The sequence below is a fragment of the Molossus molossus genome, unplaced genomic scaffold, assembly GCF_014108415.1.
Source record: "Molossus molossus isolate mMolMol1 unplaced genomic scaffold, mMolMol1.p scaffold_m16_p_2, whole genome shotgun sequence".
Classification (NCBI taxonomy): domain Eukaryota; kingdom Metazoa; phylum Chordata; class Mammalia; order Chiroptera; family Molossidae; genus Molossus; species Molossus molossus.
In genome coordinates, this window is record NW_023425355.1 from 135,292,169 (window position 1) to 135,316,056 (window position 23,888).

Sequence of the window (23,888 nt, forward strand, 5' to 3'; positions counted from 1 at the left end):
CTGTGCCCTCAGTTTTCTGATTCACTAAATGAAATGTAAAATTGGAGTAATAACAATTACTATAATAATTAGTGTAGTAATAATTATTGGAGTAAAATTGACCCTATCTTACTGGGGTTTTGGATGGATTAAAAGAGAAAAATGTATGTAAAGCTCTTAAAATGGTGCATGGCAGAGAGCGAGAACTCTTTATTTAAATAATAATGAAATTATAATTATAATTATGGTCTCAATACAAATGTAAAAACTTCAGTTAGAAATCTGTATTCACTTATTCAACCAAAAATTATAAGGAACCTACTATTATATTAGGAGCCTAACTATATATATCAGAGCTAGACAGTGGGCTTGATTTTGAGGGTTACATTAAAGAGAAATAAAGTTTCTTCTTTCCTCAGGTTGCTCACAGTGTAACAGAAAATATGTCAGTTGCTGTTCACATTAATTGATATTCCAGTCATGAGGTTTAAGGATGACAATAGATGTGTATATCCCCTTTTGCAGATGGGGAAAGTGAAGCACAGCAAGGTTCCCCACAACTCTGGGTAAGGGGGGAAGCTGAGACTGGCTGATGCCCGAGGGCCTGTACAATGACTTCTGAAACAGATAATCAGAATGAAGTGAAGGGAGGTTTACTTTGGACCCAAAGATTCAATATTTAATCATATGATTGCAGTGGGGTTGCTAAGATGGCCCGTCTCTATGACCTGGCTTTGGGAGCTTCTCATAGTAAGGACAGAGAGATCCAACCTCCTCTGATCCTGGTCCCTGTCACCCTAAAAAGCCCCTCCCTCTGATCCTGTCCACCTCTGAACTCAGGGCAAGGTACAAGATGTGGCTTTGACCCAAGCTGAATGGCTGAGACACTTGTCCAGGATCTACAGTATTGGGCCAGCCCTCCCAAGGTCAGAGAACCTTGTTGCACTCTTTTTCTGACTTTGTACAGCTGAACAGAGCTAAACTGAAAGGTGGCTCCCCTGAATTTCCAGGGTCACAAGGGTCACAGGTTCACCCTCCACCTCCTCTGGTCAGACTGATGTGCTGATTCACTTCTAGTCCCTTCTCTGGCTGCTCTTACATTGGGAACAGGTAACAGAAGGGGAGGTAAGGTATTGCATTTAGCCCAGCTACAAAGATTTTGGTGTGAGTGCTTATAATAGAATAGAAACATCACCTGACTTTATTTCCCTGAATGTTAGGATTTAATCTTCGTCACCCTGATGAGTTTTCTGCTATGTTCATTTCCAGGAAGCCTTTCTGCTCTTTTGCAATCAAAGTGGGGGGTGATAAAGGAGTCCACCATCAAGTTTTACACCAAACAGATCCTGCAAGGCCTTAAGTATCTCCACGAAAACCAAATTGTGCACAGAGACATAAAGGTACTTCCTTGTCTGAGTCAAAGAGGTCTCGTTACTGCATCTCAGATCACTGTTTCTTAAGATCCAAATATGTTTTGTGTTCATTTTTTGAAATCCATCTTTAAGCATTTGATGTTCTTCCTTTTCTAAAGGGTGATAACGTTCTGGTGAATACCTATAGTGGAGTGGTGAAAATTTCTGATTTTGGAACTTCTAAACGTCTTGTAGGAGTGAATGTATGTGCAGAGACTTTTGCTGGTAAGCAGAACAGCTTGGCATGTGGGCAATTGATAACTGAAGTGGATGGTGTATTTTTTCCAACTTCAAATTGTTTGAACTTGGTCATAATGATGCACTTAGCCAGCTACTGTGGCAGCAAGATTGCCTTACTTTCTTCTTTGCCATCAAAGGTTAGGTAGGTGTAGTGTTCTGCTTGAGGTTTTCTTAAAGTTTCTAACCAGTCAGTTAACGGCATGTAATTTGGAATTGTGGGTAATTCTAAACAACAGTGTTCCTCAGACAACTTAGTAGGACATTTTATTGGTCTGTCATAAAAATAGCCTGTTACTAGAATGAATTTTGGTGCCTCATGCTTCCATAGGATTAAGTTTCCAAGGGCAGGAATATGGTACTCTATGTGGGTTTGAGGGATTGGAATTTCTTTTCCATGTGTCAGTGATAGATCATTTACGTGTTGAGAGGGATTGGTGTCACAGAGTGGTCTAAAATTGCCAGTTAGGTTTTCATTTACAAGACAAATGGGTAGAATGATGCTCAAAAGCTACCTACGGCTTTTTGAAATTCCTGCTTAAAAGCAACTATAGCAAAAACTTAAATCTTTGGAAAGAAGTACCATACTAATTTTGGATAAGTAAAGGTTTATGAACCCCTAAGGTATAATAAAAGGATCATCAAGATCTCGGTTGATGGAATTATGAAACAACACTTGTAATTTTATAGCTCTGAAATAAGCTATAAAAGCCAGATGACTGTTCTGTGTCCCTGTAGCACCAAGCTGTACAGTGGACAGATTTGGCCTTAGCTTAGGTGAATAATATCTCATCTTTGGAAGACTTTTATTCAACAAGGGAGTTGTTATATGTTGTCCATTGGGCACCCACAATAGAGACACATTCCATATCTAAAGGGAACTTTTATGCATCAGAAATGACTTTTCAGTTGTAAACCAGAGGAGGTACATATACCTCAAAATGGAAAAATATTACACCAAGGATTCCACCATAATCTGCCAAAGGAAGAGTGTATTGAAAAGTCATTCATTATTTCTCATATAAATATACATATATCAACAGGTATAAAACTGTGTGTGTGTGTATGTGTGTGTGTGTATGTGTGTGTAACTGGCATACACACTTGCACATTTTATTACCCTAAGTGAAAATTACTTATATTCTTCTCTTTGGAAACCACCAATTAGCTTGGCAATATGTAACAAGAGGGACTCTGATATGACAAGAAGTTATTTCAAGGCATAAAATCCCCAATAATTTATCTCATAATTAGCATCCCCAAGGAGAAAAAAAATTCACAAAGAAAAGACATGTATAATTCATTATCACATATCACATTTTCCCAAGTAATTGGCTTGAGGAGGCATGAATTTTGCACTACAAAATAATGCAGGGATGTTTGGAGAATAATAGAAAAAGAGGTATTATTTGGGTTTGGAAATTCCCATGCATATAATTACTCTTTGCAAAACAGAGCAGTTCTGTAAAAAATCTCAGCTGGTTGATGCAGATGGACTCAATGGGCCTTTTCCACACAAATGCCCAAATGCTCTTGGAGCCTGAAAGGAAAACCAAAGGCTTTGGGCAACTTCTTGGCCTGAAACCCTCCCTTCCTGTGTTCCTCTTCACGTGCATGTAAAACAGCTAGAATAGGAGGAAGGGCCTTTTTGGCCAGGTTCAGCCCCCTTTGATTTTGTTTATTAACAGTGTTATTTCGGCATAATTTACATATCATAAAATGCACTCATTTGAAGTGCAAAATTCAATGGTTTCTAGTCAGTTTTCCTAGTTGTGCAGCCATCACCACAAGCTAAGTTTAGAATGTTTTCATTGCCCACAAAAAGGTCCCTATGCCACCTTGCAGTTAATCCCTGTTCCCACCCAGCCCCAAGCCACCGCTGATCTACCCTCTGTTTGCCTAGATTTGCCTTCTCTGGAGATTTCACAGAAAGAGTTGTAGTGTGTATGGCTCTTTGCATGGAGCTTCTTTCATAGCACAATCTTTTCGAGGTTCACCATGCTATAGCCGGTGTCAGCACTTGGTTCCTTTTCTGGCTGAATAGTCTTCCACTGTGTGGCTAGACCACATTCTGTTTATTCACCTAATAGTTAGCGGTCATTGGGATTATTTGCACCTTGGGGGCTATTGTGAATGACATGGCTATGAACATTCGCAAGCATTTGTGTGGACACATGTTTTTATCCTTCTTGGATTGATACGGAGGAGTGGAACTCAAGACAGGAACTGTGTTCTGATTTATGACTACAAACATTCTTCTTTCAGATTTGTGCTTAATCACTTGCTAGCTGTGTGACCTGGGCATGTTACTTAACCCCTTTGTGCCTCAGTTGCCTCACAAGTAAGACAGAGATGCTCACAGTACTTACTCCATAGAGCTTTTATGAGGATTAATGAGTTAATATTGGTGAAGTGCTTTGACAAGTACCTGATTTATAGCAAGTTCAACTGAAGTATTTGTTAAATAAATAAGTACTAATTTACACTTAGAAGTCACAGGTTATTAGAGCTGGCAGGAGCCTTTGAGAGAATTGAATTTATGGGTATAACTAACATGTTAAACAAGTCGGACTTAGAGGGTATAATCATAACAGCCATTTTATTTATTTGTTTATTTATTTATTCATTTATTTATTGTTAATCCTCACCCGAGGATATTTTTCCATTGATTTTTTAGATACAATGGAAGGAAGGGAGGGAGGTGGGAAGAGAGAGAGAGGGAAAAACATCAATGTGAGAGAGACACATCTACTGACTACCTCCCACACGACCCTGACTGGGGCCAGGGATCAAACCTGCAATCCAGGTACATGCCCTTGACCAGGAATCGAACTTGAGACCCTTCAGTCTGGGGGCCAAACTGGCCAGGACTAGCTATTTTATTTTTGTCTCCCACTGCCCTTTACATCCTACCCAGGGCACCAGTCCTTTCCCATGACTTTTCTAGCCACCCTTCGATAACAAAGAAAAAGTCTTTTTTTTAAGATTCTTATTTGTTTTTATTTTTCAATTACAATTTACATTCAATATTTTGTATTAGTTTTAGATGTACAGCATAGTAGTTAGACAATCATATACTTTGCAGAGTGGTCCTTCCAAAATTTCAAGTACCCAACTGGCACCATAAATAGTTATCAAAATATTAGTGACTATATTCCTTATGCTGTACTCTACATCTCTATGACTATTCTGTAACTACCAATCTGTATTTCTTAATCCGTTCACCTTTTTCACTCAGTCCCCCAACCTTCCTCTCCTCTGACAACTATCAGTCTGTTCTCAAAGAGAAAGTCATAATGGCACTTTGAGAAGCAAACACAATCTGCATGCAGTACTTGGAAGGGTTCCGGGTACCATACTAGTCAACGCTCTGGTCCTCATCAAAGGGGCAGATTCTTCCCCTGTCCCTGCTGGTCCAGTGGTGGGCAGGGGCCTGTCCTTAACCCGACTATCCCCCCTGCCCCACCCAATCTTTTACCCTTTACATTATATTCACCCTTCCATCTCTTTCTGCTGAGGGACCCAGGGCTACCTTTGGGCAAGATTTCTTTTTAAAGGGCCCTATAACATTATTTCTACAAGTCTAACATCTGGTATCTGGGATTCGTGCACCTCTCACCCACTGTCAAGAGGGCATGGAGATATCTGCAGACCCTGTTGCTCCAAGCTGCGTTTGTTCTCATGAGAACCAGCTATCTGTGCAGCTTACCTGCATGGGACACATACATATGAAGCTCTGAGTAGACCCCCAAGGAGCCTCTAAAGACTGAGTAAGAAGAAGTGGGGCCCCCTCCCACCAGGTCCATCCCTTGGGCAGGACAACTGGGGTGGCCCCTGGGGCCGTGGGAAGCTGCACCTTACTTTTCATTTCTGTACTTTATGAATATTAAATTTTGAAACTTGACATTCTAACATTATCTCTAGAAGCCCATGGAAGATGCTAACACATGTGGTCTCCTTTCAAGTGCGATTATGCTGAGGGGATGTTGAGTTGTTTGAGTCACCATGGGCCCACACCCTTCTGAGAACAGCCCTTCCCCAGTTCCTACTGAGAGAGGATAGACCTCCCTGCAGTTATCTCTGAAGAAGTCACCTTCAACACCCTCCACCTTCAGTCTCTACTCTAGCAACCCATTGAACTCCTGGTCAGAACTCTACCCCTGCATGGGTGTCAGTACCTGAGAGCCATGTCTGACAGGGTGAGCAGTGTGTGGGCACACCTGGTGAGGAGTGCATTTAAGGAGGATATGAAGCCCTTTAGAGAGCCTGCTTTAATGCAAGCAGTTTCTCCAGGATTTCTGCATTATTCAGATGCCCCTCAGGGCATCTTCACTTATTTCTTGATAGAAGCCAGACGTTGCTACAGCCCACAGCATGCACACTGCCTGGGGACAGCCCTTTGACTATTTGAAATAGTTGCATGGCTCTGTCCCTCTGTGGGCTGTTTACAGGGAGTGAATGGTTGCCCTATGAGTGCCATAGTAAGAAAAGTGGAGCACCCAGGTTTCTGCTGTTGCTCTATAGCTTCCAGTGGTATGGAAATAAGTCACACTATGGCTTTGGAAATCTTTGCATTATCTCCTCTTATTCAGGTAGCTTTTTCTTCACTTCTGCTTCTCCTGGATTCATTATATAGATTAGCGATATCATGGTATATAGCTCCAAATTTGGAGACAGAAGACCTGGGTTCTAGCTTGAGTAAATCCCCTGGCTTCTCTGAGCCTGTTTCCTCAGATGTGAAACAGTACATAGTGTCTCCTCTGGCTGAACTCACCGAGTTGTGAGAGTCAGATGGACAGTGCTCCGTGGAGACACTTTGTAAATCATTGAATGCTAATCAGAAGTTTGATGCTGTGGCAAACAGCTTTCATGATGTGCCACCCCCTCCCCCAAAGTGATCCCCACTTCCTGGTACTCACACCCTTGTGTAACTCACTTCTAATGAATTGAATAAAGCAGAATGGCAATGTGTGACCTGGAGGCTAGGTCAGAAAAGACAGTGGGGCCTCCCTCTTGCATCACTTGCTCTGGAGGAAGCTATGTCTTGAGCTGCCCTATGGAGAATCTCACTAGTAAGAAACCAAAGCCTCTTCCCAACCCCCACATGAGTGTGTGAGCTTGGAAGTGGATCCTCCAGCCCCAGTCAAACCTTCAGATGACTGCAGCCCCCACTGACATTTTGGCTATGGTCTAATAAGAGAGCCTGAGTGAGCCATATCCACCTAATCCAGCTATCTCTGGATTTCTACACTTAGACACTAAGAGTTGTTTTAACCTGTTAAAGTTTGGGATAATTTATTACATAGCAGTGAATAACTAATATGGATGTCATTGCTAAGTCCCTACCTTTAGAAAGGGTGGTGTTCACTATGATTCTATATAAAGAAAATCTCCCAATTTATCATTAAGCAGATTGATCCTCCAATTATGAAATAGTTGTACTAAGGAGGACATTTATTCAACCAGGGTCAATAAGCCATTACAATTTGGTTTAGTGCTAGTTTCTATTGTTGCACAACTTTGTAAGTTTAGTCTCTTGCTCTTTTAAGAATTAACTGGTAGTGATTGTGTTAGTCAGGGCCCAAGCAGGAAAATTGAAATCACTCCAGCTATTTTTTTTTTTTTTTTTGGTTAATCCTCATTCGAGGATATTTTTTCATTGATTTTTTTAGAAAGAGTGGAAGGAAGGGAGGGAAGGGGGAGAGAAAGAGAGAGAGAGAGGGAGAAAAACATCGATGTGAGAGAGACACATTGACTAGTTGCCTCCCGCATGACCCGATTTGGGGCCAGGGATTGAACCTGCAACCCAGGTACGTGCCCTTGATTGAAATCAGTCCTGTGGCCAATGCTATAACCACTGAGCCAAACTGGCCAGGGCACGCTCCCCCCCCCCCCCGCTATTTTTACATAGAGAATTTAATAGAAAGAACTGTTTACTGAGACTGAATTATCAGAAAGCAGTCTACAACCCTAGGTCTTATGGGGCGAGGGGGGAGGTGGGGAGTAAAATGCACAGGGAAGGTGGGACTTGAATCTCTCATGAGGTGGTGCCACTGGGCTGGAACAGGTAATTCTGAGGGACAAAAAGAATCTGGTTCTGGAAGTATTTGGAAGGTCAAAAAAGCTAGATACTGGAGTCACTTGTGCTGCCACTTGTGGAATCTCCCGAGTGAAGCTTGCTCAGAAGAACTAGCTGGGAGGTGCAAGTAACCAACCTCTTCTTCCTCCTTCTTTCCAGGCTCTTTTGCTCTAGTGCCACCTAGTAGCAGAGCCCAACAGAGCAGCAAGCAAAGCAGAAAAGTGGTTTGCAGAGACCCAGACCCAGCATCACATAGCAGAACTGAGAGATGATAACTTAAGAAATAGTACAGTGTCAAAAATTGTCCTTAATGAATGAACTATGGATTAGTTAGAAGGCACATTCCCTGCCAAGGCCTCTCCCTCGGTGTTTCACAGCAGCAGGAGCCTGAAGGGGATATTGTGTTACTGGAAGTTCCCTTCCTGGGACTCTGGGATTGCCTAACAACACAACAAATGTTGAGCTTTCATCTTGCCCAACCCTGCAGCCAACTGAACACTTTCCCACTGGGCTTTCAGCTGGAGACCAAAGCTCTTGTCTGCTCCGGTGCTCTGTTATACTCACTGATCCAATGCAATTTATATTTAACTTCAAATTAGTAAGAATTAAATACAGTTTTTACTATTTGAAATTAAAATTAATTTTTTCAGTCTAACCAGCCACATTTCAAGGGCTCAACAGTCATATGGGGCTAGTAGCTACCATAATAAACTGCACAGAATGAAACCTTCACATTATTGTGTATAACAGTCTATTGATCAGAGCTGTCCTAGAGCCTTTTGAAGGCTCATTGGTTGAAAAAGTGCTAATAAGACATTGGATCTTCAAAAGGAAGATGTAGCAGGTAGCATCTTCATACATTTTTTTTTTAAACCAAGAGCCCCCTTTTTTTTTCAATGATCAAGATTAGGAAACCTGCAGGTTGTGTGATCTTGAGACAGGAACTTGAATTTCTCTGGGCAACAGTGTTCTTTATTCACACCTCAGCCCATGTCATCTCTGAGTTTGCTGTTTAGTATAAACGTCTTTGCCAGCACATAGTCTGCTGCTGTTGCTTCTACATTTCCTCTTGCCTTGGGCTTAGTTTCAAGGAAATCCAAAGATTTTACTGCCAGGCCCTTGACTTCCCTCCCTGTTCCCGTCTCTCCAGCAGTCTTTCAACAGCCAGCCTCTCTTCTCCCTGCCTGATAACCATCTTCCCTCTGACAACCTCTGGTGGTTCATGGGCCACAGGAGAAAGTCCAAAGCCAGAGCCTTTGGAATACACAGCTTGCCATTGTGCTGCATCTTGGCCACTGCCTCCTTCATTCTTGCCACCCCTGCCCTGTGTCAGGCATCATTTGTGGCTCCTTGGACTCACTTTATACTTCACATCCATGGGCCTTTGCTCAAGCTCTTCCCCTTGCCTGAAAGTCCTCCCATCCCTTTGTCAACCTCCTTGCAGTAGGAGTCTGGTTCACTGGCAGCCCCAGCTGCTGCCCCTTTGGATCTGCCACCACGTTCATGGCAAGGACATGCTTTACCCTGACTGTTTCTAGCCAATGACTTAGCATGGTGAGGGTACTAGAACAAATGTGGGATTCTTGCAGTGGGCAACTTTTAGACTCCCTACTGGCATGTCTGGAGCTTTCTCAGAGCTACTGTGCCGTCTCAGACTTTTCCTACCCAATTCTTCCTTCATCCTCTTCTTTCCCAGGCATCAGACCTGCATTGTAGTCCAACAGCTCCCCCTGCCCATCCTGCTCCCTCCCCCTTTATCCTTCATACACCTTCTCCCTAACAAATCTCTCATATGTCTAATCCTGTCTCGCCATTTACTTCCCAGAGACCCAAATTGACCTAGCCACAGTTTTTCCTGCCTAGAACCAGGCATAATCAAGCAGTTGCCATCCATATTTTTGGAGCCCTCTGTGTACACCTATTATAGCACTTACTACATTTTGCCATTGCCACCACCACCACCATCATCATCATCACTGTCATCATTATGTCTGTATCCTCCGCTAGGCACTGTGTTTTTTACATTTTGGTGTCCCTCTGTCTGGCATGTGTTAATATGTACTTATCGAATTGGGCCCATTTATCATTCAAGAGGCTGAGCAATCCTCTTTCAACATGGTTAATATTAAAGGAAGGTATGTTGCTTGTCACTGGTTAAAGAAAAGATGCAACTACATCATTTATGCTTGAGACTGGCCAGGCCCCATCTGTCATTAACATGAGAGTTAAAGTTCACATACTTGTTTACTAACAGTCTGCTTAGTTTTTAAGCAATAGGATGCCCACAATGTGTTTTTTTTTACTAATAGGCACTCTGCAGTATATGGCGCCTGAGATTATTGATCAAGGAATTCGTGGGTACGGTTCCCCAGCTGATATCTGGTCCCTGGGCTGCACCATCATTGAGATGGCCACCGGAAAGCCTCCATTCCATGAGCTTGGTGATCCTCAAGTAGCAATGTACAAAGTAAGACATGTTTGGTGATTTAGGTTGCTGGTGTTAGGGAAATGTAATTAAAATTAAAATCTCCTCCCAAGTCAGAAACCCTTCCACAAAGACAGAAGAGAAAGGAAACAGTTGCAGTATTGAATAAGCATTCAACCAGAGTGTGATGTGCATCATAGGCAATCCGCTGAGAGATAACAAAGACAGAAATAACTGTCATCTTTTTATTGAGCCAAGTAGTACAACCCTTTCCATGTTCTCAGGAGAAGTGCTAACTAGTCCTTAAGAGCAAGGACAGCACCATTGGTCACAATAGCTCACCTAAGATTCGTTGGAGTGACCATCTGTATTAGCTAACAGGTTTTACCCAAAGAGAAAATAACCTCAGATCTTGAAGATAGGAGGTAGTCTTGGATCAAGGTGCCGCCAAAGTAGGGCTCCTTTCGTCTGATAGATAGCAGGAGATAGGGGCATTGAAAAAGATGGCTCCTGGGTCATTGAGAAAGACATTCCTGGCAAGAGGCTTACTTAGATTTCTAAAATACTGACAATACATTTCAAAGAGACCAAGAACTGACTAGTTTTCTAAAGTAAATGCTCTAAGAAAAGAGGGATAACTCTTCCCTTATTTTTTTTTTTAAAATCCCCACCCAAGGATACTTTTCTCCATTTATCTTCAGATAGAGTAGGAGAGAGAGAAAGAGAGGCATCGACGTGAAAGAGACACATCGATTGGTTGTCTCCCACATGACCCCAACCAGGGCCAGGGACCAAACCACAACCAAGGTGCGTGCCCTTGACTGGAATTGAATGCGAGACTCTGGTCTGAGGGCCAAACTGCTGAGTCAAACCGGCCAAGTCTCTTCCCTTATTTTTAGTGGGGAGAATTAAGCCTTTTGTTTTGAATATGTATTTGCCTTTATACTGGGTAAAGCTCAAAGGCCACATGGGTTTGTGTCTTTGGAGAACAGGTTTCTCAGTGGATTTGGGAGAGGTGGAACTTTGGGCATCTGGTGATGTTTCCTTTGTCATTCTAAAAGCAATCCCAGAAGTAATTTTAAAAATTAATAAATAAATACAAGTTATAAATAAAACCCTCCCAGAGCTAACAGGAAGGGCAACCCATGTATATGGAGGCCCACATAGGACCATTGGCCACTGTAGTGAGGTTTTACTGCTGGGCATGCTCCCTTGAGAAAGGGCCATTTTTGATGGAGACTTCAAGGAAAGCTGACGGCAGGATAGCCCTGTGTGTCCAAGGTCAGATCTGCGGCTTCTGGCTCTCTGTATGCTTGGAAAAGTTGAAGAGGGCTATAGCCTTAAGAGTCCATTACCAGCCTGGCTGGTGTGGCTCACTGGTTGAGCGTTGACCCATGCACCAAGAGGTCACTAGTTCGATTCCCAGTCAGGGCACATGCCCAGGTTGTGGACCAAATTTCCAATGGGGGGCATACAGGAGGTGGCCCATCGATGTTCTCTCTCATTGATGTTTGTGTCTCTCTCTCCTTCTCCCTTACTCTCTCTCTAAAATCAATAAAGAAAAAAATTTTTTTACAAAGAATCCATTACCAGAACTGACCTTCCATGGAACCTTTTTTTTTATCCTCACCCGAGGACATTTTTTCATTCTTTGTTCAGATAGAGTGGAAGGGGGAATGAGAGAGAGAGAGAGAGAGAAACATCGACATGAAAGGGACACATCGAGTGATTGCCACCGACACAACCCAACCAGGGCTGGGGACAAACTGCAACCGAGGTACATGCCCTTAGCGGGAACCGAACCCGGGCCTCTCTGGACTGCAGGCCAATGCTCTAATCGCTGAGCCAAACTGGCCAGGGCCCATGGAACTGTTTTGTTTGCCCCAAGGCTAAGAAGGAAGAGGGGGGATTGCAAAAGGTCAAATGGCTACTGCTTATGGACAGTGAGGTCGCAGTGCATCAAAGTAGCCTGATGAAATGTGATTCCAAAACATGATTCCTTCTTTCCTGCTTCTCAGCCCACCTGCATCTCTGCAGGGCCTCCAGCTCAGCCTCTGCCAGAAAGAACTGAAAGGCATGAGTACAGCTTTGTGCCGTGAGCTGAGTCCAGCCCATGGTGCTGTGGCTGCTCTGGCTGCTCTGGCTGCTCTCCTCAGCTGAGCCCCTGCAGAAGGTTCTCAGAGCTTCCCACCCTCCCAGCAGCTGTCAGGCAGATCCAAATCCAAAAACTCAAGTTGGCAAGTGTCCTTTGTCACTTGCAATCCCAACAAGACCCTGAACACCAGGGCTGAAGGATAACAGAGACCTTCCCCAGCCCTTTTATTTCTATCCACGGTGGGGCCAACCGGGGCCATGAAAAATTTTACCTGCTGCTTCAGTCACAGGCCTTGGAATAAATAGTAGCTGGTGCTGAGAAAAACATCAGGGCCCATCTGAAAGCTATGGCTGGCTGTTTTCTGATCTGCTGCCAACTTCCTGCAGCACTCAGGAAACCTGTCTGGAGGCTGTTGACTTGCTCAGTTCATCCATAGGACATCAGTCACTCTCCCCTCTCTTCTTGCCATGTCTGGTTAGCTAATTACCTATGCAAAGTCTTTGAAAATATATTGAGTTTGTAGGCTGGCATGTAAGGTCAGTTTTCATTGCAAACTAAAAAGCTACTATTAAATAATGTTCCCTGTGTTCTCTTTGCAAAGACTGTAGAAATATTTTCTGATGTCTCTAGAATCCTTCAGAAAATTTTCAAGAAACTTCTGGGAAGTGTCTGAAACAAAAGGAATTTATTTTCCCTCAAAATGGCTGTTACAGATTTAATTGTGTCCTCCAAAAAAAAAAAAAAAAAGATATATTGAAAATCTAATCTCTGGTACCTCCGAATGTGACGTTATTTTGAAATAGGGTCTGTACAGGTGTAATCGAGTTAAAATGGGATCAATCATATGGGCCTAATCCCATTATGGCTGGTGTCTTTATAAAAAGGGGAAATTTGGGCACAGAGAGAAGATGATGTGAGGAGACAGAGAGAAAGCCATGTGAGAGTGAAGGCAGAAATCAGAGTGATGCATCTACAAGCCAAGCACTGCCAGCCACCACCAGAAACTGAGAATAAGAAAGAGTTCTCCCCTTCATCCTTCAGAGAGAGTGCTTGGCTGTACTGACACCTTGATTTCAGAATTTTAACCTCTGGAGCTATGAGACTAGATTTCTGTTATTTTAAACCACCCACTTTGTAGTACTTTGTTATGGCAGCCTGCGAAATTAATACAGGGACCTTTGAGTAAATAGCAAACCACCTTTAAAAGTAATATGCTTGCAAGGTGCCAGGGTGCCACCCATGTTTGTTCTTTTCTTTCTGAGACCCAGGGGAGGAGCCACCTCTTACTTCTTTGGGTTCTGTGTCCTGAATTTTTGTCTCTGGTCCCCCTAGTGCCCTCATTTTCTCACCTCTCAGATGAGAAATGCCACCTGTAACGCACCCTACATTTCAGATCCTTGGGGTTGAATTCCATCCAGCTTTAGTGTTCTCAAAATCCAAAACTTGATTTTAAAATTTTACTTTATTGTGGTAAGAACACTTAACATGAGATCTACCCCTAACAAAATTTTCAATGCACAATACAGTCTTGTTGACCCCAGGTATAATACTGTACAGCAAGTCTCTAGAACTTTCTCATCTTGCTTAATTGAAACCTTATGCTCATTAGTTAGTAATTCCCCACGTCCCCCTCCCAGACACAAACTCTGGAGCCCACAATGAGCAGCATGTCAGAAACGGTAAGTGCATCCTGGTCAAGGGACTTCGGGGTGTGAAGTTGAAAGGCCATTCTCTGTAGCACCCAGATCTCTCTTAGAATAAGGGAGGCCAGGCCAGCCCCTGGAGGGGATGCGGTAGATCTGGAGGCCAGAACAGCTTACACCCAGGGTTTATCGGGTGGGCTCCGAAAACATGCAGGGAAGATTATGAACTTTAAGACAAAAACTCCCACTAAGAGAGAGCCAGCCCTGATGGGCACAGTTATGCAAGAGGGGTTATGCAAGATGGATGAGTAGGACTTGCAGAAGCATTCCCATGTCAAAGTGACGTGTGACAACTCAGCCCCAACTCCTACTCCCCTCCATGCCACAGGGACAGAGAGTCTTTAGCAGGACAAGGATGAGCTGGCTAGAAGTGAGAGCTAAAGCAGAAATTATAGCAGGAGCCTGAAGAGGAAAGGGAAGTGCCCTTCCCTTGGCTAATTGTACCCCAAGGGGATAAGGGCATGGGCCATGAGGTACCAGCTTCCAGGTTTGGTCTGCACATGGTTTGCAGCTAGAGGTGGGGGATTTGGGCTGTGAATGCATAGATACTTAAAGGTGAGTGCGCCATCTTATGGGAACCCGATGTATCAGGGAACAGATCACAGATACCTTTGAACCCCCTTAGTTAGAGCATCCTGCTGCAGGCTGTATTCCCAGTCTCATCTCAGTTATTTTCTGTGTAAGAAACCACCCCAAAACTATAGAGACTGAAAACAACCACTTTCTATTTCCCATGATTATGTGGGCTGACCATTGGTTCTCCCTCTGGTCTTACCCAGGCTCACTCGTGTGCTGGCTTGGCTGGGGCAGGATGCTCTTGGAGGCCCTCTTGCAGGTGGCTTTTCACCCTGGGTGTCTCCCCAGCATAGTGGTCTCAGGGCTCCAAGAATACTGCAGCAGAAGCTCCAAGGTCTCTTAAGGCCAAGGCTCTGAAACTCCCCCAGCATTGTCCCCAATCTACTGGGCAAAGCAATGTCCCAAGAGGCCAGTGTGGCTTGGACATGGGTACAAGTCATTGAGGCTGCTACGCTTCATCCCCAGCCCCACAGTATGGCAGGTGGGGGGTTTTGTATTGAAGGCATGTACACTGGGTTCCCTGAGGCCTCACTGTCACATCGGTCATCTCTCCCTCAAATGCAGGTAGGGCTGTTTAAGATCCACCCTAAGATTCCAGAAGTCCTTTCAGCTGAAGCCACAGCCTTCCTTTTATGCTGTTTTGAGCCTGAACCCCATAAACGTGCCACTGCTGCTGACCTGCTCAAAAAAGTTTTCTTAAGGACGGTGAACAAGGACCAGAAGACCCAAGTTGCTGCCCAGTCATCAGGTGAGGCCTACCAGGACAGCTGGGTGATCCCTGGACCCCTGGGTTCTCTGTTGCTCAGAGAGAGTGCCAGCTCTCCAGAGTGCTAAGCGAGTCCACACTGTGCCTATTTTTGTGAAGAGTGGTGGGGGTGGTGCAGCAGGTGTGGGGTTGTCCAAACACAACCAATGAATGTACTTTCCTGACGAAGAAGGGAGCCCCACAGGTGACAGTGATGCCATCCACCTTGATAAAGTCTTTTTTGGGTTGTGTCAAGGAGGGATGCCAGAGGGGCCTGGCTGGGGTTTTGTGTCTCCCTCACCTACAAGCCTAGTGCTTCATTTTTGGAGCCTAGCCTGTTCCTTTGTGTGGCTCCTGACCTTGATTAAAGGGCATGTCAGGGAGTTTGTCTGGTGGTAGTCCACTGTAACCAAGCGAACCCTTCAGGGCAGTAAGTTCTACTGGCAGTGACCTAAGGGTGGCCCCTGAAAAGGAAGCCGCTTGTTCTCTTTTCCCCGGTGTGCATGGGGTCTGATGGCCGGACAGATCATCTCAGCATCTTGCTCCCAGAACATGACTGGCTACATCAGTGTTTCCCTCAGGCTCGTTAGAACCCAGAGCCTCAGGCCCATCACAGAGCTGCTGAAGCATAAAATACATTTCACCAGGATCCTTGGGTATTTGTTTCCACCAGTTAGAGCAGTGCAGGCTTAGCAGGCCCCATCATGGGCCCTCTCTGAGACTCTCCATCTTTCTCTGAGGAGGCCACTCTCCCAGCCTACGGGCTCCATCTCTGAGCGTTATTCCTCCCTCTCAGAGCCTTCTCCCCACACAGCATCCTCCCTGTTTCTTTTTTAACCTCACCTGAGGGTAATTTTTCTATTGATTTTTTAATATATATATATAGAGGGAGTGGAAGGGAGGGAGAGGGAGAGAAAGAGAGAGAGAAACATCATTGTGAGAGAGATACGGCAGTTGATTCCCCGTGCACGCGCCTCCACCTGGGACTGCGAGCAAATATGCAACCCAGGTATGTGCCTTTGACCTGAAATCAAAACAGCGACACTCCCTTGCTCAGGCCGATGCTCTAACCATTTAGCTATTGGCCAGGGCACATCCTTTCTTTTCAGCCTCCCCACCAGCATCCTCCCTCTCTGAGTAGCCCCCTCAAGCAACTTCCCTCTGATCCTTCCCGATTCTTCCACCTTAGTATTGTCCCTCTCTGAGCCCTGACTGCATCATTCCTCTTTTGGCTTCCCTTCCAGCATTCACTTTCTCTAAGCACTGACCCGCCAGCATCCTCCCTGTCTAAGCCAAACGCCCACCAGCAACTTAACTCTGATCCTTTCCCTAGCATTATTCCTGAGTCTCCCACCGTAGTATTGTCCCTCAGTGAGACTTTCCCCAAGCATCCTCCCACTCTGAGGCTCCCACCCAGCATTCTCCTTCTCTAAGCCCCATCTCCCATATCTTCCTTCTCTGAGCCACCCTAAGAATCCTCCCTCACTGAGCCTCCCACAAAGCATCTGTCCTCTCTGACACTCCCCCCCAAGCATCCTCCTTCTCTAAGCCTACCCCCCCTACAACATCCTCCTTCCAGGGCCTCTCCCTTAGCATCCTCCCTTACTGAGCCTCCCACCAGCATCCTCCTCTGAGCTTCCCCCCCCAGCATTCTCCTTCTCTGAGCTACACCCTCCCAGCATCATCATTCTCTGAATCTCCAACCAGCTTCTTCCCTCTCTCAGTTTCCCTCCCAGCATCCTCATTCTATGAGTCTCCCAGCATCCTCCTCTCTGAGCCACCCCCCCCCAGCATCCTCCTTCTCTGAGCCTCCCCACCCAGCATTCTCCTTTTCTGAGACTCCCTCCAGCATCCTCCTTCCAGAGCCTCTCCCCCAGCATCCTTTTACGCTGAGCCTCAGCATCCTCCTTCTCTGAGCCTCCCCCCAAGCATCCTCCCTCTCTAAGTCACCCCCCAGCACCTACCCTTTTTGAGCTTCCACCCAGCATCCTCCTTCTCTGAGCTGCCCCCCTCCATCACCCACCCTTTCTGAGCTTCCACTCAGCATTCTCCTTCTCTGAGACTCACCCCCAGTACCATCATTCTCTGAGGCTCACCCCAGTATCCCCCTTCACCTAGCCTCGGCCCAGCATCCTTCTCTGAGCCTCCTATCCTGCATCCTCCTTCTCTGAGCCTCCCTCCAGCATCATTTCTGAATCTCTCCCCAGCATCCTCCTTCTCTGACCCTCCCCGCAGCATCCTCTGTCTCTGAGCTTCCCTCTCCAGCATCTGCCCTCTCTGAGCATCCCCTCCAGCAACTTCCCTCTGATCCTTTCCCCAGCCTTTTTCCTGAGTCATCCGCCTTATTATTGTCCCTCTCTGTACCTTAACCCCCTGCATCCTCCCTCTGTGAGTCTCCACCCATCATCCTTCCTGTCTGAGCTTTCCCCAACAGCATTCTTCCCTTTTTTTGATGTTGTTAGTTTTGTTAATCCTCAGGGGAGAATATTTTTTCCATTGATTTTTTTTTTTTCCAGAGAGAGAGAGAGAGACAGAGACTTGGATGTGAGAAACCAATTGGTTGCTTCCCGCGTTTGTCTCCAGGGGTACGTGCCCTGGACACCCTTGACTGGGAATTGAATCCACGACCCTTTGGTGCATGAGCCAATGCTCTAACCACTGCACCACCAGTCAAGTACACAGCTTTATTTTTGAGCCTCCCCCCCAGCATCCTCTCTCTCTGAGCAGCCTCCCTAGCAACTTCCTTCTGATCCTTTCCCCGGCATCTTTCCTGAGTCTCCTACTTTAGTATTGTCCTTCTCTGAGCCCCCTCCTAATCCTCCCTTTCTGAACTTTTCCAGCATTCTCCTTCTCTGAGCCCCTAAGCATCCTCCCTCTCTGAGCCCCTCACTTTTGCACACTGCCTCTCTGAGCTTACCCCTATCTCTGAGCCTTTGCTCCTTCATGTTTACCCCCACACAGAGGGTTCCCAGGTCTCTGCCCCGGCCCTGGGCAAGGGGGAATCCGTGGGCTGCAGCAGCAGGGAGAATGACCCTGACCCCCTGGAGTTGGATGTCCAGCCCAAAAGGTTAGAGAAGGCCTGGGAGCCCAAGCCTGGGCTCTGCAACCTGCTCAGGTACTGCCTGCCCTGTCCTTTTGCTGTGGGCCTGTGAGGGCTGCTCATTCAGGGTGCTGGGGTGGGGAGGGAGGGGTGCAAAATACCTCCTAGGACAAAATCAGATGGACTTGTAGGGCTTTTGCTTTCTTTCTGCTGAATCTATAGGATGGCAGGAGGTTAACAATGGAGGGGAGGGCAGTGTGTTCCCTCACTTGTCTCCCCACTCCTGCAACGCTCTTCCTCCTTCCCTTCTTCCTCCCTTCCTCCTTCCCTTGTCCTCTTCTCTCTGGTCTCTGGCTCTCTTCTCCTGCCCCCTCTTCCCTTGCCCCTTCTGCCTCTTCAGTTGCCCCTCATTCTCCCTCTTACCCTCTCCTATTCCTCCCTCCCCCTTTCCCTCCCTCTCTCAACACTGCTGCTAAGGGGAATAGAAAACACACTGTATCTCTCATCCATCAGCCTGACTCTTGTAATTTTATCTTCTTGAAGGTGATTTGTAGAGTCACCTCTTAGTCCCTCCCCCATGGGATCCTAGAGTACAAGCTTTGCACAGGACACGGGGGTTGTTTGTTACCTGTGTTTGTTAGTATTCTGGATGAGAGCTGGGAATCAGAAGACCAGAGCGCGGCCTTGACCCCTGAGGACAAGGACCCGTGTCTCCCGCTGAACAAGGACCACGAGTGCCGTGCCATCCTGTACAGAATCCTCTGGGAGGAACAGAACAAGGTGGTTTTCACCCTGCAGGAGTGCTTGGCCCAGGTACATGCTGGAAGGGAGTATGTCTAGGTCCTGGAACAGATCCAGTGGGACCAAGGTTCCTGCTACATTTGCAGTTACAGTAATCACCATAAGTATTTCCCAATGTTCACCCCTCCCACAAAACAAAAGAAGATACAGAGGGGAAAAAAAAAAACCTCCACTGAAACCAGTTTGCAGAACACTGTGGTGAATCTGGGCATGGGTGGGGTGGTGCTCACCCTGGGTGGAAAACAAGCCAAATGGCAGCACAAAGCCAAGGGCTCCCAGCCCTTGCCCTGCTCTGGGAGAACAACCTCTTCAGGGAGGGAGGTTATGGATGAAAATATTGGAGTTATAACTTATTTTAGATAAGGAAAGGTCCTTTCAGGAAAAGGCCACTGCCCCACTCTGCCCCTTTTGACAAAGTCTGTTCAAAGGGGCGAGGAATCTTACAAGGCGTTAAACAAGATAGTGGATCCATTCCTAGGGGGGTTTAGTTGCATGTATGTGTGGGCCAGCAAAGAGAGGGGGCACATAACCCTCTAACAGGAAAGATGGAGGGAATTCCAGGAAGAGCGACTCCCATCTCACCTGAGGATCCACAGTTCCTTAGCAGATGCATAATGGACAATCTAGTTCATCTAGTTTCCCACAATACTTCATGAATTTTCCTTCCTCTCTGACTTACTCAATGAAACTGATTTTTGTGTGCATGTGTGTGTGATCAGAATTCAGAAGAATTGCACCTCTCAGTCAGCCACATCAAGCAAATAATTGTGATCCTGAGGGACTTCATCCATTCCCAGGAGTACACAGTGATGACATCCAAGATATCAGAGCTAAAGCTGGAACTGAAATTTGATAGCTCATCCCTCAGTCAGATTCATATGGTACTGTTTGGATTTCAGAATGTTGTAAGTACTCTATCTGGCCCTAGAAAACATACCAGAAGGCAGGAAACCCACTGAAACAGCTCATAGCCAAGCCCATCGAGTTCAATTACCATCTTTTCTCACAGTCCCCATCTCTTCTCACCTGTTTACACCTGAATCTGGGTTTCAGCACTTCCTTCTAAACACTGAATAAGCAATTGCTGGTCAACGGGCCAGTTATCTTTGGCCACAAATAGCAGGAATGTAGGATTTGGGAACAAGTGGCATCTGCCAGCTGACTAGATTTGGGGTTTAGGCTTATGTGTGTGCCCAAACAGATGTGAGTTGTTGCAGGCCCAAGACCATGTCTGGCTGAGCTTTGTGTCCCAAGCCCCCAACACAGAGCCTGAGGTTCATATGTGCTCAGTAAGTGCTCCGTAAATAAACAACAGAGAGGCCCAGCACGATAGATCTGATCGCTGTACCCACCTCCTGGACCCCAGCACTACTTAGGGTCAGCTTGGAGAAAGACTCAGTCCAGAAGAAACATAAGTAGGGTAGAAATGCAGAGCAGAATGGTTAATGCTTTATCTCAGAGAATAGAGAAGCAAATTAGAAGTACAATGGACCAGACATCTGGATTTTTGTGATTTATAGGTAAGTAAAATTTTGCGGAACCACTTCATTGACCCCTACTTGATGTCTGAAATGGATAACATCATCCAGAGAGCAGTGCTGGCTGCAGTCACCATTCTCATCCCAGGTAAGTGCTTGCTTCTTGGTCAGGGTCAGCTTCAGGCTATGGAAAAGACCAGAAATGGCCTCTGTGTTCAACAATTGTTGCATTCCCTTTCCTGTCTTGGCTATACTGCCTTACAATAAAGTAATGTTGTCATAGACCCTTTGGGGCTAAGATTCTGTGATTCTAAGAATTTCTTCTGGCGCTATATTTATGTGCCTCCTGGGCCTAACCAAGACTAAACTCGTGATCTAAAAGTTAGCATAGATCCTACAGTGCATCTTTAGGAACACTGCCAGTTGGTTGAGGATTTAATGGCTCTGGTCTCCTCTCAGAATCACCATGGTAGCTCTATATTTTGCTTTTGTCGACTCTATATTAGAGCTGCTTAATACCCAAGTTGATTCTTTCTGTGGTGACTTCTTCCTACAAAGTGAGATTTGCAACACTTGTGTTGACACTGCCACTTCCTCTCTGCATTTCTCTGTCTTCTGCCTGTTCCCCTGAATGCACAGGAGCCAGCTCAGCCTCAGGGAGACGCTCTTATCCGCAGGACTGCATTACTCCCCACTCCAAGCAGGCAACTTTCTGTAGTAAAAGTACCCAGGCCAGGTTGGAAGCCTAGCTGTAGCTTTTAAAAACTTCTCTTGGCTAACTAACTTAACATCTTTAAGCTCAGTTTCCTCATATGTAAACGGGGTAATCACCTTTGCACTGCAGAGAACTGACTGAAATAGTTCCTCTCAATTTATAAAATTACAGTCCCTATAGAGTGTTGCATTGGCAGGGCCAGCTTCCGAACAGCATTGTTTGCTGGCACAGAACATAAGCTACATGAGGCCCCAACCCTTGTTGAACCATGGTCTTCTTCCATGATTTCACAGCACTCCAAACCCGCTTTGAGCCTGCATTAGAAGGGGTGTGTAAGGTCCCAGATGAGGTGGACCAGGACAGTCCTCCAGCAGATTCACCTGGAAGTGAAGCACATGCAATACTTGGAGGGGCCAGACCTGCTTCAGCACCTGTCCAGGACTCCCAGCCCCAGGAACCTCAGCAGGACCTGAGCCTCCAGCTCAACAGTCTAAGGAAGGAGAACAACAGGTCAGCAGGGGTGGGACAATGACCTGGACCAACAAGGCAATCAGCTTAGTTGTTGAGTGCCTCATCCAGGTCTCCAAAAAGAATCTTCACCACCAAGGAACTGGGCAAGGGGGTATTCTCAGCTTTAACTGGCAGATTAAATGCCTCCCTTTCTTTAATATTGGGAAAGGAATCTAGGCCACACAGCACTTAGCCATATTAAAAGCAGCAGCTCCTGGAGTTCTTTATAGGTGTCTTTTCACCAAATGGGGTCCCTGGCATGGCCTGTGGGTCCAGGAGGCTCAGCACTGGACATCTGCAGCCCTCCCCTACAGAAGTAGCCAAGTTGGGGATTGGTTAGTGCTTTGCGATGGTGTGTGACCCCAAGGAAGTTTGCCCTTTCCTCTTGGAGTCTCTTCCTTGTGATTCGTCACGATCCCTTGGCAGGCATCCGTGGACTGCCTTCCCAGCCAAGGGACCCTGGCACTGTTGTGAGGTTCCTCCAAGAGCTGGTCTGTTTTATTCACTTCCTGGCACATAATAGGTACTCAAAAAATATTAAAGGAATACAATGATTCCTGTTTACTCAGGGGAAATCGCATCATCAATGGGCTCGTGAAAAGTGTAAGCCACAGCTATAGCAAACTAGTTGGTATTGGTTCCAAATAATGCCTTTTTGCCCTATGATCATCCAGAATGCGGAGGTACCAGGTGTACATATTTTGGAAAAAAAGCTATATACACCCCAAGGTATCTCTGACATTTAATCTTAGGCAGATCTAATAATTTCTTTTTAGAAAAACCTGGAGTTTTAACTGGTAGTATATGACAAATGTGAAAATTGATAGTAATACTTAGCACTTTTAAAAAAATGTTGTTCTGGTAAAGTTTATAATCACAAATTCAAAAAATGTTGTATATAGGTTCAAAAGTTATTCTCCACTGTTGACATGTTATCAGTCTCGGTAGAATTAGTAATTAGTAAATAGTGACCAGTACCAACTGCGAATACCTAACATTGAGTCTCTGCAAAGCCTAACTGTCCTTGCGGTATGGAAGTGCCTTAGCTGTTGCTGGGCAGAACAGGAAGATGGCACCTACTGACCGAAATGGTGTTGCTTGCCTGGGGATAACTGGTCAGCATGAGTATCCATGAGACCAGTTCCTGTGTGGCAGGAACACAGCTTCTAGCTTCTTGACTTAGTCCCCTAGGAGGAGGAAAGCACTTGACCACTAGTTTCAGTGGCTTCATTTGACTTAGGGAGACAAGTTGAAGTTATCAGATCATTCTGGCTGAGTTCCACTGTGTTATCTTTTGGTTCATGACACATTGTGAGACAAAATATACTCCCCACCCTGAGTGCTGGTCTTTGCTTTCAAGGGGAGGAAACAAGGAATTTGCTCATGTGCAAGGCTGAAACCTGATCACGGAACTTGGAAGAAACTAGACTGACCATTGGGACTGTGCCATTTTTTCCCATCTCTAATGTTCAATACATATTTGAGTTGAATTGAATGGTGTTAGGCTCTCTGGATGATGGCTTTTTTTTTTTTTAAAACCAGACTTCTGGAACACCTACTTCAAACAGAGAGAGCACAGCAGAATCTTCTACGGCAAACCCTAGAAAAGAAAACTCAAGAACTGCGTCATCTTCAGTCACAATTCAGATCTAATGGTGAGTGACTTTCCACTTGCTGACTTATGTCTGTGTGAGAGACCATTTAAAAATTGGCTAGTATTCTAGCCCTTGCCAGTTTGGCTCAGCAATTAGAGCGTCGGCCCATGGACCAAGGAGTTGTAGGTTCGATTCCAGTCAAGGGCACATACCTTGGTTGTGGTTCGTCCCCGGCCCTGGTTGGGGTCGTGTGGGAGGCAACCAGTCAATGTGTGTGTATATGTGTCTCTCTCTCTCCTTCCACTCTATCTGAACAAAAAAAAAATGGAAAAAATATCCTCGGGTGAGGATTAAAAAAAAAAGTTGGCGAATATTCTAGTTAACCTTGACACAATTGAGATTATTCTCTATTAAATCAGTTAAGTACTCTAGTAGATTCTAGAATAGTAATCAATAATAAAAAAGGAACTACTGGTACATTAAAACACAATGTGTTAT

At 45.5% G+C, this 23,888-nt stretch overlaps 1 protein-coding gene across 1 annotated transcript in view; it reads left to right on the top strand.

Moving 5' to 3' along the window:
• Nucleotides 1-23,888, top strand: part of MAP3K15 (mitogen-activated protein kinase kinase kinase 15) — an 89,504-nt gene that overhangs the window by 64,030 nt on the left and 1,586 nt on the right. The window contains exons 17-26 of the mRNA XM_036270182.1: nucleotides 1,249-1,379; nucleotides 1,511-1,616; nucleotides 10,017-10,174; nucleotides 15,071-15,254; nucleotides 18,213-18,366; nucleotides 18,933-19,104; nucleotides 19,812-19,997; nucleotides 20,613-20,718; nucleotides 21,579-21,795; nucleotides 23,338-23,449. Of these exons, the coding sequence (XP_036126075.1) occupies nucleotides 1,249-1,379; nucleotides 1,511-1,616; nucleotides 10,017-10,174; nucleotides 15,071-15,254; nucleotides 18,213-18,366; nucleotides 18,933-19,104; nucleotides 19,812-19,997; nucleotides 20,613-20,718; nucleotides 21,579-21,795; nucleotides 23,338-23,449 (1,526 nt within the window). The remainder of the gene's footprint in view (nucleotides 1-1,248; nucleotides 1,380-1,510; nucleotides 1,617-10,016; nucleotides 10,175-15,070; nucleotides 15,255-18,212; nucleotides 18,367-18,932; nucleotides 19,105-19,811; nucleotides 19,998-20,612; nucleotides 20,719-21,578; nucleotides 21,796-23,337; nucleotides 23,450-23,888) is intronic.